We start from the raw sequence: 17737 nt of genomic DNA, 5'->3' as shown, positions 1-17737 counted from the left end.
CCTTATAACTCTGTTTTATGTCTAAGATCATATTTATGTGGGATAGTATTCTTAGGGCAGTCTACAACTTAATATCATTTTATCTGCCTTTAGAAAAACCTCCCATACCTGTTCTTGCTTGTTACTTAGCAGGTATAGTCGTGGGGACATCTGAGAAATTTGCAGATTAACCTTTCAAGACATGATTATCATATCTGTCAGAGCTGATCAGAAAAGAGGCAGATTAACTATTTTCGTTTAACTTGTCCAGAGAGGCGTGGACCTCCATAGTGATGCTTTAGGCAGCATGTATGCATTTCCTCTCTCTTTCCGTGAGCCATAATGGAAAGGGAATTATTGCATTAGAATCCACAAATAGCTTTCTTTAGGAATATTGTTGTAATCTTGTAGTTGGTCTTTCCATTACAATCTGACAAGTCACAAACAAACTGTTCATATTTATAAATTGTAGTATTAATCTACAGTAATTATAGTAAAGCAAACAGTCAGTGGCTTGTTCTGCAACATTAACAGTGACATTCTCTGCCTGGCAAGAAAGGTAAAGCTGTTTGGCTCTTCCTCTCTCTGTAAATTATTCCTTTCAGTCCTTGCTCCTATCTAAATTTACAGTGTTCTCCACAAGGCACCAAAGAAATCATGTCCTGCCAATGTAATGCAGGTGCCATTTGACAGCTTTTTGTGCTCAGGCAGAATGTCAGGAGTTTTTGCAGTGCCACATTCCAAGCTGGGTTCAAAATCAGGCAGGATTTTGCTGCCTAATACCAAGAGCTGCCACGTCCACACCAAAGCCTCAGAGAACTGAGCCACAATGTGAGTAAACTTGTCTTCAGCTCTGTAGGCTAAGAACATTTGTCCAGGTTTTAGAAAAGTTCACATCAATCAGCTTAAGCATTCTGGGGTGAATAGTGGTCTCATTTTATAAATGGGAAAAGTCAAAAGCAATATGGCTTTGGAGTTTCCTTTGGGACCAAGCTCTTCTGTTACTCCAGCTATGATAATACAAGAATGCCAACAAATAATGTGTTTTAGTCATGCATATCAAAATGTTGATGGTAATGCCTTACAGCCCATAATGTTTCTCTCTCCCATACAGTCCATTTGAAAGGATTTTGTGATGGCAAACTGTTTGATTGTAGAGATGTAGCATTCACTGTTGGAGAAGGGGAAGACCATGACATTCCCATTGGAATTGACAAAGCTCTGGAGAAGATGCAAAGGGGAGAACACTGTATCTTGCATATAGGAACACAGTAAGAAATGTGGGGGGTGTATCAGTCTGTCCCCCCCTTCCTCCCCCCCCCCCCACTTTTGGGTGCCTTTAACTCAGTCTTGACTTCTGGTGTCTACCTGGAAAAGTCTATACAGTTTTCTTGGCAATATTTTTTTAAAGTGGTTTGCCATTTCCTTCTTCCCAGGGCTGGGAGAGAGTGAGTGGCCCAAAGTCCCTAGCTGGCTTCATGCCTAAGGCAGGATTAAAACTCTCAGTCTCCCAGTTTCTAGCCTGATGCATTTAACCACTACAACAACCTGGCTCTCATTTCATTTTTACACAGCCTTTATGCAGGTCTCATTTATACTTAACACCATACCTAGTGACTAGCTGACAATAAGTTTGTTATGTAAGTTCTTTTATTAAAAAAACATTTCTTTTTAAATATATTTAAAAATAACATTTAAATACTATGTAGATAGAATCTAAGCAATTATTTCAAATATTCTTACCATTTGCACATCCGGTGTTTAGTGTAATTTCAAGATTTTGAAAAACATTAATGAAAAATAAGTGCATAAAAATTGAATAGGATGCACAATACATAATTGTATCCAATCTGAATACAAAGTAATAACATCAGGTCCAGTATAGTATGTAGAATATGTGTTTTGCCACAGATGAGCTACTTAGACATTGGTTTCCTAGGCAACATATGTTTTGTCTCCAGGACCTGATGTGTAGCTAACCCGTTATCTCCATGTGAGTGTAAATATCCAGAATGCTGAATAATGTGCCTTATCCTATGTCATTTCTGTTAGCACTTTTTCCCATGCTTTGTTTTAGATATGGGTTTGGTGAAGCTGGAAAGCCTATATTTGGCATAGAACCAAATGCTGAACTTGTGTATGAAGTCACATTGAAAAGCTTTGAAAAGGTGAGAATGAAATTTCTTCAAATAATAAACCATCCTGTACACATTGGGTATTTACCCACAGGAACTTTTCTACAGTGAATACATTTAGGAATACCCATTCCCACCTCCATCCGGCATGTTTGTCACAAAGCTTGGTAAAGATATGTCAGCTAGGATCACAGTGTTCTTGTGTGTGTTTTATTGTTTTGGGTGGGGTCCAAGACTTGTCCTAGGCTTGTTCCTTTTGTACTTTTTTTTTTCTGGTTGTAGAAAAAAAAAATAATGTCCTGCCAAACAGTACTGAAAGGAGGGCAGGGCAAAATTGCTGAACAGGCTGTGCCCTTTTTAGGGTGATGGAGAATGTACCATCTCTGTAAAGTACAGGGAAGGAACAAGATGTACATAAGGTGGAGGTTTGATGCCAATCTATAATGGGAAATGTTCACAGGAAGGAAACTTAAATGAAAGAAATCTGTCTACCCCCAGGAGTATTGTACAGGATTCTTTCATGATTCTGTGTTATCCTTTCATATTTTTTAACTCCTTTGTCTTCAGGACAGATTTAAGTGGAGCTGAATACAGTTTGGACTGGAAAGAAACTTAATATCAGTGACATTGATATTGGGCTACTCCAAATTTCACTCTGCCTTAATTTCTGAAGCCAAATGTAACTTAGTGAAGTACTTTTTATATATAATTATTTTATTGCTTCTATTCATTCAACTTATTGCAATGGTTTTAAAAAAGCCTTGCTTATTGGGACTAAAAAATAATACGAAGTTTGAAATTAGTAAGATTCGACAAATCTTACTGTGTTGTAAAGTATAGATTAGATATCCAGTATTACATTGCTTTCTATTATTTGATTATTGCTATAAATACTTGGTTGCAGGCCAAAGAATCCTGGGAGATGGACACCAAAGAGAAACTTGAACAGGCTGCCATTGTCAAAGAAAAAGGGACTGTGTATTTTAAGGTGTGTGAAAACATTCTAGGAATAGTGACATGAAGAAAGAGACTTCTATTGATAAGTCATCTGTAGTTTTTTGTTTTTGTTTTTTACTTTGCTCAGAGGATCTATCCTTCTCGACATTCCTTTTTGTCTTTACCTTTCAATGAAATTTAGCTTTCTGAAAAGTAGAACTGCCTCTAAGCTTTGGTTTGGAGGGCTTCTGAACAGTTCTTTTCCAGTAAATGTTGATCTGTCAGAATGTGGCAAAACCGGGAGCATTTGACATTACTGCTTTCTGGTATTCAAATTCTTAATTCCAACTTGGCCATTTGCTATCCTATTGACTTCCTCCACTTCTCCCTCATTCGTCTAACATTACTGATTGTTCAAATTATAACCCACATTTAAGAAATAAATGTGTTCTACTTTTCAAAGTAATACTCATCTCTCACCTTTTTTATCTCATTCTTAGGAAGGCAAGTACTTACAGGCAGTAATTCAGTATGGAAAGATTGTATCCTGGTTAGAAATGGAATATGGCTTATCAGAAAGGGAATCTAAAGCTTCAGAATCTTTATTGTTGGCAGCCTTCCTCAACCTTGCTATGTGCTACTTAAAGCTACGGGAATACACTAAAGCAATTGAGTACTGCAATAAGGTAAAGTCACATCTAGCCATGTGGAGTTGGGGAAGCACTTGTGATGATTGATTATGGTATTTACTCAGTGTCCTTATTTTTCATTCAGTTTTTTGACTTCAGTTAACTAACACACTAGAAATAAGTATCAAAATGATACAGAAAAAACTTTACAAACCAAGTGTATAGATATTTTCTATAATAAATATAGAATAGTTGGCTACTTAAGTTCTTAGTTTATTAACACTACTTGGATAATTATTTGTATTTTGCAATTAATATACACCATAAAACAATTTTGTAGCATTTTGGAAGCTAAGGACAACTTTATAATTTTTTATATTGTATATATTTATATTATATAAACTTACATAATTTATAATATAGATTGGTGTCAGTCTTGTAACAGCCAGGCAAGAAGCACACCCAGAAGTACTAGCTCTAACTTTATTGTAAGGTTACATTAACAGAATCTTGCAAGTCTGAAAGTACATCGCTCTCCCCTCACCTTTCCAGTCCAAGAAACCAGGGAGGCTCCCTTCTGAGACATTTGCCATGCCCCCATTCCTTCTGCAGACTCAGCTACCTCTTGTCTGACCGTTGTCTAATCTGTGGCTCTTCCTCCTGTCTCCCAAGGTCATTCCCACATACCATTATAGACTGCTGTTGTATCACCCATCAGCTGTTTTTCTGTAGGCTAAACCTACCCAGATGCTTAAACTGTTCCTCACAGGGCTTGGTTCTGGAGCTTTCATCATCGTGGTAGCCCTGTGCTGAACTTTTTCCAATTCCTCGCTGTCCTTTTTGCTAACCACTACTCCAAATGGGACTGACTGACGAGTGGAGTGAAACAATAACTTCCTGTGATGTAGTCTCTGTTCCCGTTAATACATCCCAAGATAGCATTTGCCAAATTGTAGATGCATCACTCTGCTGGCTCATATTTAACTTGTGATTGACAAGGACACTCACAAACAGTGCTGCCAAACCAGATCTCCCCCATCCTATATAAGTCCCTTACATTTTTCTTACCCAGATATAAAACTTTACATTTCTCCTTGTTAAATTCTACCCTATTCATGTCAGCCAAGTGCTCAATGCTTACAGTAGATATTTTTTAGTCTTCTCTTTAATCTAAATTATTAGCCACCTCTTCCAATTTTGTGTCATCTGCAACGTTTGTGAATGTCATCTCAGTTCCTTCATCTAAATCATTCATTAAAATGTTATTGATAAAAGTCCTGGCTGACTTTGCCTGCCTGTGTATCCTGTCTCTGAACAGTCCTGTTAAATATCTTCTATCTTGTTATTCAATGTTACAAGCTTTAAGCTTTTTCTTTCAAGATGTTCCTCAAGTGTACAGGTTTCTGAGTATAATAAAGCTAGAACAATGTGTTAAAAGTGAGACAGAAAATTTATATTACTGAGATAATTATGTAAAATAAAGGCATGTGTTTTTGGACAACGCTATAAATATCTGGGCTTTGTGAGTCACCATCTAAACTTTGCCTGTAAGTTTTCTGTTGGGCCTCCGTTTGGAAGTTTTAAGCATAATATCTACTTACATTTAGTCACTGTATCATATTACTGTTTCTGGAATATTCCATTTGTAGCTGTAAAAGGCCTGTGCTCCACAATATATAAATATCCAACTAGCTTTGGAGCAAGAAAAATATCTGTTTTTAAGCCTAGTGTAAGAGGCTTCCATAATTTTAGTGGTAGGTTATTTGAAAGACAGATTGCCATGAATGATTTTTAAATGCTTTGCTTGTTTCAGTAATATTGTTCTTATTTCTATAGAAGTATATGTGACATTGTAAAACAATCTGGTAAAAACATGCTACTTTTGAATTTTGGTTTCTATTTTTGATATACAAATGTCAATTACACTATGAAGTTTACCATATGCAGTAGGAAACTTAAGTTTTACTTTCCTATTTTAAAAATAGCTGAAGTTGATAGTTTTGTTGCTAACATTAATAAACTCATCTTTTATTATGAGACAATTTTCCCACCTTTAATTTATATTAAATATAAGAATGTTTGCTTGCAGGCATTAGCACTGGACCAAGCCAATGAAAAGGGCTTGTACCGAAGAGGAGAGGCAAGACTGCTCATGAATGAATTTGAGTTGGCAAAATGTGACTTTCAGAGAGTGCTAGAAGTGAATCCACAGAACAAGGCAGCCAAGTCACAAATTACCATGTGTCAGAAGAAGACAAAGGAGCACAATGAGCGGGACCGAAAGATATATGCCAACATGTTCAAGAAATTTGCGGAGAGAGATGCAAAGGTTTGTACTTTACCAGTATGGCTTCCTTCCAACCATTGTTAAATTCCAGGCTTTCTTACAGAATTGGACAGAAGTATTGTAATAATACAATTTTCTTTGTTTGATGCATACAAAATGTCAAGCTTCGGACACATTCATTTATTATAAACTATTTCCAGTAATTTGGTAGTACTGCTAAAATTCTTGCAACTGTTGCAAATAAGAAATAGGAATGAAATAATTGCAGTCGTGTTATTTTCTTATGGTAGTAGAAGTGATCTCTTTAAAGAATTTCTGTTTATTTATATGTAACAGTAATCAAAATAGTTAGCAAAAAACAGTGAGGTATCTTTCCTACAATTACTTCATAGTTTCTTATACACTCAAAGTGCAGCTTTATAATATAGAACATACATAGATATTTCATGTGCTTCCAGTTTATTCTAGATATATATTTAGAAAGTTCAGAGGTTTTGTGAATTACTGTGTGATTCAGAAGTTGTGTAAACAACTTCCATTTTCCATTCTGAGTCTTATACCCATCTTTGTTTCAGCAAATTTTAAAATGTTCCTACCAAGTAATTTCTTTTTCATTAATCAGTTTAGGCTGAAGGACTTACTGTTTTTTAAACTTATGCTTGTACCTTTCCCCTAACTCCCACATGGGGTATTTGTTATTGGCTGTAGGAGGAGGCCAGTAAAACTACAGAAGAGAAGGAGGAAAAGCCATCTTCTGAAATTGAGATTAAGAAGACAGTGACTGAAGGCAGTGAATCAGAGGGCCATGTATGATTGTGCAGCAGAAGGACAATCCTGAATTTAGCCTGCACCCAGACAGGTTTCTGAAGAACTCAGAAATTCAACAGTGTTTATTGTAAAGTTTGTTTCAGTAGGCATTATTGTGGAAGCAAAAAGCCTATCCAGCAGCTTCACAAGAAATGATAAAATTACTGCCACTGCTATGACCATGCTCAGCAGTGCAACATAAACCAAGGACAGCATGGGACCACTTCAAGTGGAACAAATGGTTCAGTAACAAATACCCACAATGGTTCTTGATTATAGATGGCTCAGAGCTCCTTTCAGTTTGCATCGACTCTTCAGACAGTGACCAGGATGGGGCTTTATGGTTAGAGCACACAGGAGCTGTCAACCGTATAGATTTGGCATTGCATTTGGTTGTATTTATAATAGTGTGGTAACACCACATGGGTGTATTCTGTAGGTCAGAAAGAAAGACCCAAGTGCTACCAACTCAAGGTACCACTCTTGCGTTAGTACAGTCAAGTGGAAAACAGTTTTAAAAGCCAGACTCCTGGGATCTTATTCTCTCTGTCTTGTAGTTCCAATGGGTTTCTGTAGCACAATAGTTTCTCAGGGAACTGAGTAGTCCAAATCACATTATTATTGTTGTTCTTGTTCTTGTTGTTATTAAATGATTGCTTGCTGGCAAGGTCCCTGATCCATTGAGGACTGAGTACAGCAGAAATGCCAGCTTCTGGGTGTGAGCATTTCCCACCTCCCACTCCCCACTGGGCTATAAAATGATCAGCACCAAACGGTGCTGATTAGCTGCTGCAGAAGGAGGGGAAGAAATCTGGACTGAACCAGGCAGTTTTTCTTCCCTCTCCAGTATCAGTTGGGCGCGGACATAGGGATGCTCAAGGACAGTAGGCTTTTTCCTTTTTATGCATTTTTCTTGCTGTATGGGACAAATGTATGCAGTAATCAACTTGAATTATGTGTTGAGACCTTTTGAATGCATTGCTCAAGTTTATAACATGATAGCAATCAGGATATTAAAAAAGAAAGAAAAATATTTCCTTTCAGGAAATTATTATGATTAGTCTTATCAGTAATATAGTGACATGTTTTGCAACATTAAAAACACTTTTAGAAACTAAATTTGTAATTTGCTTTTAAGGTTTTTTTGCTCATTCTGGGATTCTTACTTTAAACTCTTGTTTGGATCCTCCTGAAGCTGTCAGCTTGTTTTTGAATGCTTTGTAAAGCAAAGTGGGTCCACTCTGAATGCTATAAATGACAGGACTGTGTAGTGTTTCAGATATGAAGGTGAAAAAGTTGCTTCAGAGTGCATGGAAATGCAAACAGCACCTATCTGCAACTCCTTAAAGCAAACACATCTTTTCCCAGAATCATACAGCAAGCAGCCAGGAGATCCTGAGAAAAGGTGCGGCTGCTTCTGGAAAATGCCTTTGAATCTGAAGTGCCAAACCATTTTTGCCTTCAAATCCAAAACACCACTCAGCCCTAATAAATATTTCTTACATATGTTTTCAAGATAAAATTTTTGCTGCAGATGGCTCATATCAATCTGCATTATATCTCAAAATTCATCAATAGCACTGAAATGCATTTATGTGCTCATTCCTAGGGAAAGATAATTCTACTTAAGCCCCATTGAAATGGCAACATGTTTGCCTCATTGCTTTCAGTGGAGCTTGTGAACTAATTTTCTCTGGGTGTGGGCCAACATGTTTACTGATCTGTGATGGAACATTACATTTCATGGTGCGTAGAGCTGTACCTCCATTACAGAATATGTAGGGCATTTTGCTTTCCTGTATGTCAGATGGGCAACACTGCTATATTTTAAAATTTGTTTAGTATTTTTTATGTTAATTTCACTGAGAATTTAACAAATGCTTAACTTTTTGTCCTGGTGGTTTTCTTCTCTGATAAAATGCGGTTTTATGGTTTTTTTCTCTTCCTTTCTGTTCTTATTGAAATCATTGTTCTCTCTTTCTCTCTCTCTCTCTCTCTTTTCCACTAACTGTTGTTCCACTGTTTAATTGTACATGAACATAATCAGAGAAGAGCTAAAACCTCACTGGCATTATTTTTAAACTTTAAGTGGAACATGGCTTTCTTTGTCCTAATAACATGGGGATATACCCAGTCTTTGAATAGGAAAGCAGCATCTGTAGGTACTAGGCAGATATTCTGATGGTAATATCTGAAATTTGAATGATAGATTCTTGCTGGTTATTCTGTTCACTTTAACAGAAACTAAATTTTATTCACCATGGTTAATCCTAGCTTTTGAATTATTCTATACCTCTCTACATATACCCAAATTTCTGTATAGGATGCTAAGAGATGAAGTAATAATATTGCTGTCTAGAATACACTGACCAGCAGTTTTGAACACATGTCCAGATGTTCATTTTGTTACATAGCCAATTGTATTATGTTTCTATACCAAATCATAGCCTTCAAAATTACTTTCATGAGCCATATTGACACAGTAGGGAGCAAGTCTTTCAGATTTAGAGTGCAAGTCATGACTCTCATTTTTGCTTTCTGTGTTCATGAACTGCATGAATTATTGAAAGTCTTAATATAATAAACATCCACAATAAACAAGAAAGAGGATACAGATCAGTTTTGGATGTAGATTATCCAACAATAGCAAAGAAGAATGAATTTTTTATATTGCAATATTTCACCACTGCTACAGAACTTAGTACAAGCAGTAATGTTTCCTGTTGTCTGGTATTTTATCGTTTTTTTCAAGCAGGAACATGACCAAACGGAATGTCACTCTTAGACTATAGATGGATTTGTCAGTCTTGTTTGAACTGTGAATTTTGAGGGTACTCAGCTTGATCTTCCAGATGATGATGATTTATGATGCTAATTATGGTTTCAGTTTCACCATGATTGTTTTAGCTGCAAGAAAGATTTTCTGTTTGAAATAGATAAAATTTTAATGGGTGAAGGGCTCTCCCAGCTAGGGAGGATCGATTGCCCTTTAAATATTATGTGGTATCCAAAATGTGTTCCAGTTCTTTTAGAAAAGTTATTTTCTGCTGTCCTAAAATCTGTGACTGAAACAAAGCAGTTGTTTTAGCCTTTCCACCTGTATCAGTTCCTATATTTTTATGCTATCTGTCATAATTTTAGCATGTGATCCCTGGCTTCAACTAAATCTTCCCTTTCTCTCATATCTGTACCATTACTCTCATTTCTCATCAAATTGTCACTAAACTCAGAACTTTGCTGAGGGTATCTGTGTAGTGTGATGTGGCTTGGAAATGTGTACCTCTACAGGTGGATGTTTAACAGTTTCCTGTTGTGCATCCTGTAGATTCTTAGCTTATTTTTAGTTATATGGCTGTGGAACATCAAGATAACTACATCTACTTGAATAATGTGGCTTTTATTTTGTTACTCAGCTCAGCCATTTGATGCTTGATTCCTTGCTCTAAATTAAGTTAGCTTAAAAATTCAGTTTTAATTGTTTCATGTATCTGGATTATACTTTGTTAAGAATACTATAGAAAGAGGAAAGTGAAGTAATCCAGTTCATCCATCAGTAAGATTTCTATGTGATTTTTCTCCTAATCTATCTTTTTTAAAAAACAGAAGATCAGATATTTTCCTCTTGTAACTCGCTAAATGATTGCTACTGATAGGAGTCAATTATCCTTTGCTACCCAGCTTATACATAGTTGCTAGTAAACTACTCAAAAGCTACCTTTGCAAAAGCTTCCTTTGTTGGGGTCTCCTGTTAAATAGAGAGAAATATAATCAGTAGCGGTACAGTGGACAACTTCCTGAACTGTTTTCTTAAATATATCGACCTTTTTTGCAAAAATGATAATCGTTTTGTATGACTTTTAAATTGCCCCTGGATTGGACATACTTTTTTTTTTGTTTTTTTACTATCAGTGGACTCTTAGAAACACAGATGTATAGTACCCTCACCAGAAATGGGCTTGCCAGTATTAGTGCTCCACTAATGTATCTTGTATAATGTAATTGGGTTAAAAGGTGTGAGAAAGATGAATTATTCACTAATTAGTGCAATCTTGTTATCTGTTTTGATATCTACTGACTCACATGGGCTTATATTCTGCTAAGACAGATCAGAGAGACATACACACGTATTTTAGCTGCCTTATAAGAATCTGGCCATAATCCACATTGTCAGTTTCAAGATTTCACATTACTGCTAATAATCTATTGTCCTACACAGTTCAGTGCCTGTTTCTGATATGTGCAGAGAATATCAAATATTCAAATTCCTATATTGTCTCTTTTGTTTTCATTTTGCTAAAGCAGACAAACTTTGACATCTATATGACACCTAACTTATTTTCATCTATTTCCATAAGGTCTTAATTCAGCAGTCAATAACTGAACTAATAATTGGTTTCACCTGGCCCATTATTCCTGATTGCCTTTTTTTTTCTTGTTGTGATGCCCATATCTAAAGGATCAATAACTTATATTTGACCTTGGTAGCTAACAGAACATGCAACTGCATTAATTCTGCCTCTTTCTTAGATCACAGGAAAGGGCGATGACTTGTGCCTATAGCTCTGATGGGCTCTCAGAGATATTCACAAGTAATGAGAATGTTTCACTGTTGCAAAGTGCCTGTAAATCCCAGCTTTGCAGATTACCATCTATCAGTCTCTCACTTTGTGCCTATAAGCCATGCTTAGTTCAGTGATACACTTACCACTATTTAAGAACTCTAGACCATATGAGTCTGGTGACCTAAAGACTAAAATGCAGATCTGTACTCCACAGAATTACCTCCCAACCTACCATGTTTTTGCTTTCCACATGGAGTATTTTCTGGGTAGCATGGCCTAACAAAGCCTGTTAGTGTCTTAAGAACATAATACCTGAAAAAGTAGGCTGATAGTTCTTCCAAAGGAATATTGCTGCTGAATGTTTTCTCTTTATGAAAAATACAGATGCATAGTTATCCTTTTACTGTATATTGTCTATTGACGTGTGAAAGATGGTAGCAAGCTCTCTTTCCAGAAGTCTTGTGAGGCAAATATTTGCCTCTTGCCTACTTTCTAAGTTCCTACCTATCCTGAATTACTTGTAATGTGGAGTGCCAAGTTAATAGCTTGAAGACTTTTCAAATGGGACAGATGGATTCATGGAAGGTAGGTCTGTAAAAAACTACTGACCAAGTTGCAACTTCCATCTTATCAGAAAACATATCTTAGGTAGCAGACAGTGGGAAGGAAATAAAGAGAAGTTGCTATCTTATTCTGCTTTGTGAGTCATCCTTCTGAAAGCATTTACCTGGTCAACGTGGGAAACAATGCTGGAATAATGAGCTTTAACTTTAATTTCTCTGAGCAGTGTTTTACTTGGTTTCATTCTCCAAAGTTTAGCTTTGCCTTGTATATAAATATGTACTAAGCACACCAGAATTATGCAGGCATTGTATTGTGCATCATGTTTTTCTTGGATCCTGGTTGTTTCTGCTCCACTCATTGGAAAACTCATCTTGGAGGAACTGCATATTGGAGCTCAGAAAGATGGGAGATTGCAATTAGTTTAGAATACTCCAAGCCTCAGAGGTTTATATCTGAGAAACTTCAACACATTTTAATAATACAAAGGCATCAGATAAATTATAAAACAGTCCTTGAAACTGCTAAAGGGGGATAAGTGTCCCCCTCTTTTGTTCACCACACAACTGATACTTCGATGACAGAAGGCACAGAGTAAACAAGGGAAGCCATCTATTACTTTGATTTTCTGCTATGGAAAGTTGTGATATTGAAGCTGCAAGTCTTGTGCACTTTTTCTTAAAGGACTGGCTATTGTGTTTGGAATGAGGTATACAATAGCCTCCACAGTACACTTCTATGGCTATGCTAAGATAATGGCTATCATTACTATATCTTTGTCCAGGGACAATTGTTCCACATCCAGCCTGAAATTGCAAATTGCAGGATTGTTTAAGGAGGGAAAAAGCTGCTTTTGTGGCTATATTAATGCTCTGTATTACTTGCTTCTGTTGGGAAGCCAGGATGTTTGTGTTATTAATCATTTACCTTACTTTACATTTGCTAAGAGGAAAACCAGTTTGGTGTAGTGGTTAAGGCATCAGGCTAGAAACTGGGAGACTAGGAGTTCTAGACTCGCCTTAGGCATGAAGCCAGCTGGGTGACCTTGGGCCAGTCCCTTTCTCTCAGCCCTAGGAAGCAGGCAGTGGCAAGCCACTTCCAAAATCTTGCCAAGAAAACTGCAGGGAGTTGTCCAGGCAGTTGCCAGGAGTCACCACTGACTTGAAGGCACCATAAATAAAATACCTGCTAAAACTGCACAGTGAACCTGTGGGCAGCACCATATTCTTCATGAACCCTTTCTTCACTGACAGACAGTGAGGTTTTCAACTCCTGTGAGCGGAAATGTGGCCTTTCACACATTATCTTAATGTGCTTTTTCCTTAGTCTAAATACTGATCTTTTGTCTCCAAAGACAAAAATGAAAGCAAAGGCCACTTCTAAGGGAGAGAGGACTGAAAGCTCTGCTTGCCCAGCATGTGAAACTCTAAACTCTGTTTAACGAACTATGCTAGCTAATACAAAAATTAATCAAACTACAGGGTGTATTACTGTGTTGTGTATAATCACAGCATCATGTCGTCATGTTAAATTGTGTGTGTGCGTGTTGGCTTAATTTGTTATATTAACACAGCCATTATTTTTGTTAACCATAGCTTATGGATTAGCATGTGCAAAAGTAACCAGTGCGTCAATTACCACTTAGAGAAGAAAGCAGAGTATGCTGTTGATTTCAGAGCAGAGAGTCTGCACCTCCTTTCTTTAGAAGAAATTGACTGACTCTAATGAGACAATGAATTCTACCCAGTGTTTTCTTGCAAACGCTGACTGAGCTCTTGAAGCCACAAAAGTGGGAAATATTATTCTGAAATACCCTCAAACCATGTTGCAAATACAACAAAAGCAGACATCACCACCATAAAGCTGGTGGTTTGCTGTTTGAGTCTTTCCCCCAAAACTTTCCCTAGAAAGCCAGAGTTTTACAGAGTCCATTTAGCTCTCACCTAGTTGGCCTTAAGATATTGCTACTCAAGGAGGCATCTGAATCCTCTATCTTCCATGCTGCTGGAGGCAATACGAGCCTATAATGACAAATTATATCATTGCTTTCCTATAGGTAGTTGAAAGAAAGAAATACAGCAACAATACAGCCTTAAATCAGTGGAAGTTTCCCCCTCCCCGCTTTTGTGGATTCCTTTTAGAATAAGGAAACCACGTCTATCTCTTCTTGCAAGGAAATCTTTCACGAAGCAGTTGTGCAAGTTGCAAACTGCCATTTCTTCTGTCAGATGGCACCTACATTGCTGCCATGTATGTGCATAAACACACGTGCCCCGAGAACTTTTGGCACTCATTTTTAAATGTTTACTTTTTAGACAGGTGAGGAAGAAAAATGTACTTCTGCTGCATTAAAGCAAATGAACACCCAAAGTATGAGAGGAAAGGCAAGGGTGATGGTTGAACCAGTACTTGACCTAAAGCTTGCAAGTTGGACTTAGATTACTAGTGAAGTATCTGATATGGCTGATCTTTAAATACAGTATATGTCTTCATTCTGTGACATTCTTGTCTTTATACATATTTGGAAGGATTCTTGGAGTCTGGTCATTTTTGTATCCACCTGTAATTCATCATAGAATAGCTGAAAAATGGAAGTCATTCATGCAGTAAAGAAAACCACTACTTTAGAAAGAAAAGAAGTTGCCCCATTTCATATTGAAATCCACCAAAAGAATCATGATCAGATACAGTATTGTTGATTAGCTACCTTATTTTCTGTCCAGCATAAAGGTCTGAAGGAATGTTTCCAATAGAATTTTAACTTGTAAAGAAAGAGCAGTAGGGTAGCGTCGTCCTATAACACTCGTTGAAATATAGCACAATAAATTAATATGTTTCTAGTAGAACATGGCTGTGCTGAGTAGAAAATAACAAATCTGAATTCTTTAAAAAAAGTATTTTTTAAAAAAATTAAAAGGCGAACATAACTGAATAGGAAGCTTAGTTCTGTGGTGCTTAAAGTAGCATACTGCTTATACGATGGCTGGTGTGGGTCTTCTGGGCTGTGTGGCCGTGGTCTTGAAGTCTTGTCAAGACTTCAAGAACACGGCCACACAGCCCGGAAGACCCACACCAGCCATCGTATGCCGGCCGTGGAAGCCTTCAACAATACATACTGCTTATACGTTGCACATGGATGGATTGTTCCAAGCATGATCTAGTAATCTGTATATCCTTGCAAGGTAAAACCTTCCCAAAACATCTGTTACCGTGATTTAAAGCACTTAAGTGTTGGGGAAACCATTTTTAACCCCTATTTGTATGAAATCTTGAAAGAAAAATAAAATCTGATCTTTTTTCCCAGCATGTCATGCTTTGTGTTTTTCTATATCTCTCTTACCTATTCTTACAATCAGGAACTACTATAATCCGGTAATGTATGTGTCTTAATTTATAACAGTACACATTCGTGAAACAAGGGGCACATCCTAATACAAGTAGGTATGTCAGAGATTTCATTGGAGAAGGGAAGTCAGCGTAAACCAGCTTTGTGAAATAAAGTCAGTTTACTTGGCACTGAAAGAATGTGATGATTTCTGAGCCATAACATATTGGTACTTTTGAAATATATGTAATTTAATTAATGTTATTTGCAGCCATTAGCAATTGCAAAAGCACCATGGACTATAGACACCCCAAACTGCAAGAAAGGCTGAAATAAGTGAAATTTCCTTCTGTGTCTGAGCAAGGAGAGATAATCTTATGACCTTACCAAGGTCAATTTGCCATGACATGTATTGTCTGTCTAATAAACTAGATGAACTGAGCTGTTATTTCTATAGAAACAGAGAACAGCATGTCATCTAAATCCAGGAAGGGGATTAATCTGTGTCTAACTCTGCCTTCTGGCCTTTGGACAAAGATGGGAGGCTAAAATAGCTGTAAAATGGAGCAGCTCTAGCTGTAGCATCTCTTTAGCTCCCTTCCCTTGACCTTCCCTGGATGCTTGTAGAGTAAAATAAAAGCAAACAAGGGAGAGGGGGCTTTCATCTCCAGAGTTGTATTTTTTTAACCCGGAGTAGCTGGAATAATTATGAAAATGCCATGTTAACTGGCTTCCCATCAATATTTCCACAGACTTCACCACACAGCAAAAGCTACTAAAATGCCACTTTTGCAACAACTAACCAAAGCACTCACTGCTTGACAAAGCCTCAAACTGGGACATGGAGTGATTGTAAGCACTGATCGACAACACATAACCGTTGGCAGTCAGTGCACTATGTAGTTAAATTTACATCTGTACCTAAAAGTGTCCTTTATGAGAGAGATTGCTGGTAGATGGTCAGAATGGATATTTCCTCAGAATGAAGGAATAGTTTGGAGAGAGTTTGTTGCATCACTCAGTGAGACTACCATCTTGGGAGTGGTGGCACATTCAACCTCTGCAGCTGACATAAGGATGGGCAACTCACAGTCTGTGGGCAAGGGCATCTGATGAGGGGATAAAGTCAAGATGGCAGCTACACCACAGGATTGAACTTTGTGTCTTTTTTAGAGCCTGCCAGGATAGGAACAATTGGCAAACAGCATGGCTTTATTGTAGGAGTGTCATACAACACATGAGAAAAGGGATGGGGCTTTGTCACATGGTTGTGGCCACCATTCTGACTTCTGACACCCCTCCCAGTGTGGCTGTGCTTGTGAACCATCTGCAGCCCTTCAAACCTCTCCAGATCACAGAAAAAGGGCCAACTTTAGTGATATAGTTGGTGGGGTAAATTAAAGGCCACCAGGCTGAGAAGGTTTCCAACTACTATTCTAAGAGGAGAGGCAAGTGTGAATATCAGAAAGGGGGGCTGAAACAATAGTAGGCATGCATGATTATGACTACTGTGAAGCAAGTTAGTGTGTAATGGAAAAACCTGTCCTTGCTCAAATCATAGGCAATGGAGCCAAACCTCATAGTAATGCTATGTAAAATGCATATATGACCACGATGGAGAGAAACTTGGGACCACACATTTTGGGAGGGGTTTTAATTCTTCCCCCCACACCTATCTTGTCTTCTCATTAAAATATTCCCCAAAAGTGTTAATTTCCCCCAGATGGAAGTTTTCTGCTGCCCTCCCGGGGCAAATGGCTCTGGGGTGTTAAGTTCAATGACACCGCAGCACAGAGGAACGGTTGGCCCCCATTTCCTGCACATCAAAGCACCAAAGCATCTTGATTGGGTCTGTAAAGATGTGATTGGATGCTTGAAGGATGTCACAAACTTTATGCCAGTCAAAAAGGTTTGGGGAAGATTATTCTGTCTTTATATAATGAGGAACTGAGCTCTTTTGCTTTTCCCCATCACCTCTGCTAACATAACATCAATTTCCTTTCTTGCCTACAGCTAATTCTTTGAGAGTCATTTGGGTAATACTGTGATAGTTAAAATGCCACCTAGTGGAAAAATATGCCTCTAGTCCTGAAATGAAACCAGGGTGCAGCAAATTAACAAGAAATGCCATGCCAAAGATGAGTATCATTCCATCAAAACTGAGAAAAGAATGAAGCTCTAAATCAGAGATAAGGGTCTGTTTTTTTTTTTTATGGGTTTCCATTCAAGCCCACTGCAGAATGATTCCATTGCAACAGCAGATAAGGTAAATAATCAAGCTTATAGAAAAGTTCATGTAGGTTTCTAGACAACAATCCAGATTTCAGAGGTGATTTGCTGTTGCTTCCTTTTTTTCAATTTGTCCTAACCTACGGCTCTGAGATTTCCTGGAAGATTCCCATCCAGGTCTGAACCTTCTCAGCTTTTCAAGATAAGCCAAGATTGATGAGGCTCAGTCATACTATTTTCTTAGAGGTACCCTTATTGAATGCCTCCTAATATTGGCAAATAATCCA

General features: G+C 37.6%; 1 protein-coding gene across 4 annotated transcripts in view; it reads left to right on the top strand.

Moving 5' to 3' along the window:
- Window positions 1-15202, top strand: part of FKBP5 (FKBP prolyl isomerase 5) — a 49911-nt gene extending 34709 nt beyond the window's left edge. For all 4 annotated transcript variants that reach the window (XM_007426572.3, XM_007426573.3, XM_088154278.1 and 1 more), the window contains 6 exons: window positions 1094-1250; window positions 2057-2147; window positions 3019-3102; window positions 3551-3736; window positions 5769-6008; window positions 6675-15202. In XM_007426572.3, the coding sequence (XP_007426634.1) occupies window positions 1094-1250; window positions 2057-2147; window positions 3019-3102; window positions 3551-3736; window positions 5769-6008; window positions 6675-6779 (863 nt within the window). In that variant the 3' untranslated portion in view covers window positions 6780-15202. The remainder of the gene's footprint in view (window positions 1-1093; window positions 1251-2056; window positions 2148-3018; window positions 3103-3550; window positions 3737-5768; window positions 6009-6674) is intronic.
- The last annotated feature ends 2535 nt before the right edge of the window (window positions 15203-17737 follow it).

Source organism: Python bivittatus, unplaced genomic scaffold (genome assembly GCF_059951505.1).
Source record: "Python bivittatus isolate LINGU-HERP-01145 unplaced genomic scaffold, Pbiv_v1 ctg000700_np1212, whole genome shotgun sequence".
In the NCBI taxonomy this organism is placed as follows: domain Eukaryota; kingdom Metazoa; phylum Chordata; class Lepidosauria; order Squamata; family Pythonidae; genus Python; species Python bivittatus.
The sequence above is the reverse complement of the archived record's forward strand: the minus strand, read 5'-3'. Positions and strand labels throughout refer to the sequence as shown.